Genomic DNA, 7684 nt, shown 5'->3' with positions numbered 1-7684 from the left:
AAAAAGAAATAATCAAGGGCCTCCCTGGTGGCGCAGGTGGGTGAGTGCAGTGCTGTGAAGCTGTTGGCAGCCTCTGCAGTGCTGGTTCCATCCCCGCCGGCCATGGGGATACCCACATGGCGCAGCAGACCTCTCCTGTCTCGCACGCTGCTCCCCTCAGCAGTGGATTTCAGTCAGTCTGCCTGTTCTGCTCCCCACTCTGTCTCTGGTGAATCCTCTCACCCTCCTGCACATCTGGCCTGTACCCCAGCTCTTGCATAAATAAATAAATCTTTAAAAAAATCAAATAGGTTTTCATTTTGATATCGTACATAGCATTTTTGCGATATTTAAGCCTCCTCTGTACAGAAGTAGAAACTTGCTTAGACACGTTGTTCTGTTTTTAAACACTTTAATAGGGTGTGTTAACCACAGAAGCCCAGGCCCCCTCATCTGTGGGTCAGGAGGGCACGAGATGAGGCTGATCCGGCTCGGGGACGAGCGTTCACTGGGGCACCCCCTCCCCGAGGTGCGGGGACACCTCCAGCGGGGTGTCCTTTTCAAAGAGGAGGCTGAGCTGCTGGTCCTTGTCCATCGCCCTCTGCACGTGCTCCGGCGTGATGCGCATCCTGCGGTGGCTCTGCGCCTCCTTGCTCGCCAGCTCCAGGATGTTGGCGGTCAGGTACTCGAGCACGCCGGCCAGGAACACGGGCGTGGCGGAGCGGAGGCGGGGCGCGTAGTGGCCCTCGCGCAGCAGCCGGTCCACGCGGCTCACGGGGAACTGCAGCTCGGCCCGCGCGGAGCGGGAGACGCACGGCCTGCGGGGCCTCGCGCGGCAGCGGTGCCTTCTCCCGGCCATGGTGGTGCTGGCTCCGGCCCGGGTCTGCGGGGCGCGACTGTCCAGCGGGGCCTCGCCAGGGTCCAGTGCTGGTTGCTGCCCGCTGGACCCCCAGCCTGCCTCTGTGACAACTCAGGCTTTGTGATGTCATGGCGACCCCCGGGCCCCCTGACCTGGCCTGCAGAGACGCGACCGTGACAGCAACCATGATCACTGGACCCTCCTCGATCTCCCTGATCACTGGACCCTCCTCTTTTTTTTTAATTTAAATTTTATTTTTATATTCCCCATACAATTACAACCCCCTTATTTTGACCCCCAAGCCCTCCTTTCCACGCCCCCCAACCCCCCATAGAGTGTCTCTGGTTCATAGTTGTTTGTTGATTTTGATATTTTCTTTCTTATAGTTATTCTTTTGCCTGGTCCCTTATTTAGGTTTTCTGGATTCCTGCTATGAGTGAGACCATCCGGTATTTTTCTTTTTCTTTCTGGCTTATTTCGCTGAGCATGATCCCTTCCAGCGCCATCCATGTTGCTGCAAAATCTACAAAGAGCTGATGAGACTCAACAAAAACAAAGAAAATAATCCAGTCAAAAAATGAGCAGAAGAGCTAAAAAGAAACTTCTCTGAAGAGGAAATGCAAATGGCCAACAGACATATGAAAAAATGTTCAACATCACTTGTCATCAGGGAAATGCAAATCAAAACTACCATGAGATACCATCTCACACCAGTGAGAATGGCACATATTAAAAAAACTAGCAACAACAAATGTTGGCGAGGGTGTGGAGAAAAAGGAACTCTCCTGCACTGTTGGTGGGAGTGCAAACTGGTCCAACCACTATGGAGAGCTGTGTGGAGATTTCTGGACCTACTAAACATAGAGCTTCCATAGGATCCAGCAATTCCCCTCCTAGGTATTTACCCAAAGGACACAGAAACATCAATTCCAAAGAGCACCTGCACCCTATGTTTATAGCAGCACTGTTTACAATAGCTAAGCTTTGGACCCTCCTCTTTTGAGGAATCTCGGCTTTTCTGCTGGGCTTGGACAGTCTCTCCAGAAAATGTGCTCCAGTGGACAATGCTACCTGGTCTCTCGGCCGCCGCTCCAGGCTGCTGACTCCTCCCGCGTGGCCCCTACACGCACGGACATCTCTGGAGGCTGCAGGGCACCGGGGACGCGCAGCCGGCTCCAGGGACCCCATTCACACAGCAACCAAACCGTGTGGCCTCCACTTGCATCGCTGCCTTGCGGTTGCCCAACAATACTCCATTTTCTCTCCTGAGGGTTCTTTTGTGAATTCGCCATAAATCTGTTGATTTCTTTATGTGAGAAATGTTTTGGCATGTTCACAGAGGAGCATCATCACTTTACACTTTTTTCATTGTCTTTTTTATTGAAGTCGTACTGGTTTACAACACTATGGTTTCAGAGTGTAGGTTTACACCTCCTCTGATATGTGTTACCACACCACACCCACCACCCCATCATCCAACCCCACAGGCCTCGGGGCCCCTCAGCCCTTTGCTTCCTATCCCTTACCCTCCCCCTTAAGTCTACAGTGAGATTTGCTTTAGTTTATTCTTGTCTATTTCTTAGGTTTGTTCCTTTATGTTCCACATATTGGTGAAATCATGTAGTATTTATCTTTCTCATACTGACTTGTTCTGCCTGGTATAGTCCCTCCAGTTCCGTCCAAGTTGTCACAAATGGCAAGACTTTGTCTTTTTTATAGCTGAGTAGTATTCCATTGTGTATGTATACCACACCTTCCTAACCAACTTGATGGGCCTTTAGGTTGTCTCCAGAACTTGGCTGTTGGCTACAGAATTGAAGTTACTAGAGGGAAAGGAAGGGAGTGGGAGCAAGGAGGGAGAGGACACAAGGGTCTGGGGTAAAGGACTGTGGGTGCTTGGATAGTGGGGATGGGGTGGTAACATGTATCTGAGGACATGTGAACCTCCTCCCCTAAATCATAATTATATCCAGGGTTGTAAACTAAAGTTACCTCAATAAAGGGGAAAAACAAAAAATAAAAAAACCACTTTGCTAATATTTATAGCTGTTTCTTACATATCCAAAAGAAAATGGGTTCCTCCCTGGTGGCGCAAGGGGTTAAGCACAGCACTATGAAGCCATCTGCAGCCTCTGCAGCACGAGCTCGGCCCCGGGCTGGTCCTGGAGCAACCCACATGGCACAGCAGACCTCTCCTGCCTTGCCCACTGCTCCCCTCAGCAGTGTATTTCATCAGTCTGCCTGTTCTGTTCCTCTCACCCTCCGGCGCTTCTGACTGTACCCATGCTTGTATAAATCAATCAATCAATCAATCAATCTTTAAAAATAAAAAAATAAAGATGCCAATAGCATTTCTAAGAACTCAGAATAAAGAATAACATCAGCAATCATTAAGGTGTCATCGTGATTTTTTTTTAATCTTTTCTACTTTATATTTGTGCCCAGATCTTTATAGGTGTGTCATTAAAATTTATGCTAGCATTTATAAGGAAAATTCAGTTTAAGAAAAACCATGATTATGTGGTATGTTATTAAGTAAATTGGAAAGTAGTGGTTAAACTAAAATAAGCAGTACAGACAGTAGACAAAAACACCTATAATATTAATCAGAAACAGTGATATTTTGCCAAGAATGTAAGTTTTACCTTAATATATCTTGGAAACTATGGCTAGAATTTAAAATAACACTATGGTTCTAAGAAAAAATTAGATGTTCATATCAAAGTTTTGCAAAGTTTTTTAAAAGTTAGATTTTAATCGAAATGCAAAATATCAGTCTTCTAAAGCAATTGTTTGCAGGAGCACAACTAATTCATGAAATTGGAATGGAGATAAAATTTTATTTGGATGTTATTTTTTATAAAATCCTTTATTTCCTGATGCATACACCCAAGGAAACATCTGAACTTCATCCCAATATATATATGACAGATAAACAGCCTGCAGTAAATGTTTTTAAATGTTTATATATAAACAGAGATGAAACCATTATGAAAGGTGATGTGTTGGGCCAATATTCATTCCTTCACCAAGTGTTTGTGTATATTAGTAAAGTGAGTTTTCAGAAGCACAATATTGACAAAATTCTATCCTGATTTTGCTAAATTTGCTAGAAATCCCATTTAAAAATAGCTTGCCAACAACTGAGTGTTTCCAGCATGCTAAATTTTCAGTTTTTAAATCAAGATAATCTTGGCAAAAGAGGGTCAGTTGGACCTAATCTTGGCAAAACAGGACCTAGAGTTGACTGCCTCCCTGAAATATGACCAGCTTACCCCAAAAGACAGAGATTGACTTCCTTGTGCTGAATCCTCAAGAGGGACCAGAAAATGAAGGGGAGCCAAAGAAATTATTCTGGGGTTAAGAAGCATTGACATAGTCACTATAGACAAACTTAGAACTTTATTGGATTTTTATAATACTTGCAACTTAGAATTGATTTCACTTTGATTTGTAGTGAGTTGGCCTGGACCAGTCACCTGGCCCTGTTCTTTAGGATTCTGTTCAAGATGTAAAATGTAGAGGGATTCAAGAACATTTCTAGTTTTAACAGATGTTAGTAATTTTCCTTTAGAATGATGGGGGATGATTTCAATAAAAGCAGTCCTATCTGCATGTGTAATAGCATTTCTTTGTCAAAATGCTGTTTTTTCCTCAATTGTTGATGAATGATAGCATACAAGAAAAGTACTTTGGCATAATAATGGACAGTAAAATTGAAATCCAAATTTATATCCATGCTATAACAACAAACAGCAATTTCTAATACAAACTTTACAAACTGAAAGTGAAATGGAAGTTCTGTTATTGACTATAAATATATGACAAAAGGCTTTAAAATAAGGACACAAAGGTCATTTTTATTCTAATTTCTTGGAAAATACACATGACGTAATATTCATTGTAACTTAGATGTCTAGAATATTTCATTGTCAAAATGCTTAAATGTGTCCTCCTATGGAATTTTTTTAAAGATACTTAAAATTTTAATGCAATTTTGAAATGTTTTCCTCCCAATTGAGAGTCTCTAATTGTAAAAATTTATAGACATTCTTATTTATCAAGCTTACTGTTAAAAAATTTGAATAAATATGAATTTGAATCTAGCTTGCTTGGGATCACTATTGGCTCAATTACATTAAAAATCTGGTTTTTCACGGATTCTGGACTCTCAACATAGTCTGACCTTCAAAGACCCATCATTTTTGATCCTTACCTGCGTTAACATTATTTTTTTCTCTTATTTGAAATTATCAAATATTGTTAGAGGTTAATCAGGTGAAAAACTATGGTTCATGACAATTTATCTGGTAAATTTTCAATGAAAATAGCTAGCAAAAATCAAAAATGTCTGAAGTTCAGACTGTAAATAACCTAGTAAGTTTCCTCACAAAACTGAGGAAAGTGAGGATCAGAAAATCTGAATTTAACTCTTGACTGTCATAGTAGAGCTGTGTGCTTTGGGGAAACCCCTTAACCCTTTAGATTTCATGTTTAATTTATATATAATAATGAAATGAAATATGGGATGTACAAGTAAATTAGTATATTTATTGTTTTTTTAAAAAATACAAAGTTTTGGGCCTCCCCTGGTGGTGCAGTGGTTGAGCACTGGGCTGCAAAGCTGCCCACAGCCTCTGCATTGCCGGTTCGATCCCCTGCTGCAGGATGAGGGGTCCCACGTGGCGTGCAGACCTCTCCTGCCGCCCACTGCTCCCCTCAGCAGTGCACTTCGTCAGTCTGCCTGTTCTGCTCTCCACTCTGGCTCTGGTGAATTCTCTCACCCTCCCACGCTTCTGACTGTACCCAGTGCTTGTATAAATAAATAAATCTTTAAAAAAAAATACAAACTTTTTTAATAAAAAAAAACTGGGCCTCCTTGGTGGCACAGAGGTTAAAGACACAGAGCGATCAAGCTATCTCCAGCCACTGCAGCACAAGTTCAATCCCTGGCAGGAGAGCTAACCCACATGGCACAGCAGACCTCTCCTGTCTCAGCAGCTGCTCCCCTCAGTAGATCTGCCTGTTCTGCTCCCCAACTCTGTCTCTGGTGAGTCCTCTAACCTCCCCCCACACCTCTGGCCTACACCATAGTTCTTGTATGCATAAATAAATCTTAAAAAATAAATAAAAAATAAGGAAAACTATATATGTTAAGGAAAAGGGGATATGTTTATAATATAATACAGATACATAATTTTTCAATCTAGTTAGTCACCTAATTTTAATTGTGTGGTGAGATTACTAGAAGAATTATTGCAAGATATTGACATAATTCTTTCTTGGTAATGTGTATTTTTGTTTTATTTTCTTCATATATTTTGTTTTCATATGTTTCTGTAGCACTGGATAATTTACATTGATCCTTTTTTTCCCCACTAAAGCAACAAAATCGCTTTTTGTTTAAAAATATAGAAGTTTCGTGTAAAGATATAGGTCAAAGGGTACAAGCTTCCAGCTATAACAAAAATAAATTCTGAGGATCAAATATACAGCATAGCAACTATAATTAACATTACTGTATTATATCCTTGAAAGTTGTTAAGAAAGTAGATTTTAAAAGTTACCACCACAAAAAGATATACTAATTTTGTGAGGGGGTGAAAATGTTAACATACATATGTCAAAATCATCATGTTTTACACCACAAACTACACACATGACTATGATATTTCAGTAAAACTAAAGAAAATAAATACATTTAAAAGAAGACAGGGCCTCCCTCGTGGTACAAGGGATTAAATCTCAGCACTTTTGAAGCTATCAGCAGCCACTGCAGCATGATTTTGATCCCAGGCCAGGGAGCTGACCCCCATGGAGCAGCAGACCTCTCCTGTCTCACCCACTGCTCCCCTCAGCAGTGTATTTTAGTAGATCTGCCTGTTCTGGTCCCTACTCTGTCTCTGGTGAATCCTCTCACCTTTCCCACACCCCCGCACCTCTGGCCTGTACCCCAGCTCTTGTATGTATAAATAAATAAATCTTTAAAAAAAAAAAGAAAATACATATTCATCCAAAATAAAAATCCAAAACAATTCCAATACTTAACAATCATTTGCATTCATTCATTTGTTCATTCATTTTCTAACCCTCTTATTATAATTCAGAGTTGCAGGTGGCCAGAATGTACTCACAGCCACTTAGCACCTATGCCACCTCCTTCTCCTTTACTATCCTTTAATGCTGAGGACAGAAAGCAAAGTGTGCAAACCCTCACCTCTCAAAATATATATCAAATAATTTTAATAAGGGAGTAAGAGTACAAACAAGTGCTATCAATAAAGTTTGAAAGCCTGAAAGTATGTGGATGTGGCTAATGGAAGAGAAAGAGAGGATGGCAGGGCTGCTGCAGACAGAAGGCGGAGGGAGCAGAGATGGGTACTGAACACCCGGCTGGCTGCTACTGGGTCTGTCCCCAGAAGTGCTTGGCCCACTGCCCACCCCCGCCCCCAGTTACCTGGCCCGAGGCAGGAAATGGAGGTTATCATGGAGATCTGGGCCCCCAGAGTTGACATCTCACCTGAAGTCTAGCTCCCCCCTTGCTCACACAGAGCAAATTCTGGTCATCAAGAAGTCCCACCATATTTGCAGAGTTCAGAGTCAGCCTATGGAACACAGATCTAGACCTGCTAAAGCCACTTGGACATTCCCCCAGATCTACATTCCCACGTACAGTAAGACAGTGATCAACAACAGACATATGAAGAAAACCGAAAACATGAAAGCAAAGGCTCTAGGAAAAGAAAGAAATGACCGAGTCTATGGCAAATAGAGGAATCAAGGAATGGAATAAATTAATTAGAAAATGATTAAAATGCTAGCTACTGGAATGTAAAATTCAGAATA

The 7684-nt window shown here is 42.0% G+C and overlaps 1 protein-coding gene across 1 annotated transcript; it reads right to left on the bottom strand.

Moving 5' to 3' along the window:
- Nucleotides 1-377: 377 nt before the first annotated feature.
- LOC119254864 (histone H2A-Bbd type 1-like) lies at nucleotides 378-897 on the bottom strand. The gene has a single exon (XM_037521916.2). It carries the CDS (start codon nucleotides 836-838, stop codon nucleotides 485-487), a length of 354 nt encoding a protein of 117 aa, XP_037377813.1. The 5' UTR covers nucleotides 839-897; the 3' UTR covers nucleotides 378-484.
- Between the last annotated feature and the right edge of the window lie 6787 nt (nucleotides 898-7684).

The sequence above is a fragment of the Talpa occidentalis genome, unplaced genomic scaffold (assembly GCF_014898055.3).
Source record: "Talpa occidentalis isolate TD23 unplaced genomic scaffold, MPIMG_talOcc4v2.1 talOcc4.3, whole genome shotgun sequence".
Lineage (NCBI taxonomy): Eukaryota > Metazoa > Chordata > Mammalia > Eulipotyphla > Talpidae > Talpa > Talpa occidentalis.
Note: the sequence above shows the minus strand (reverse complement) of the source record. Positions and strands in the feature narration are given on the sequence as shown.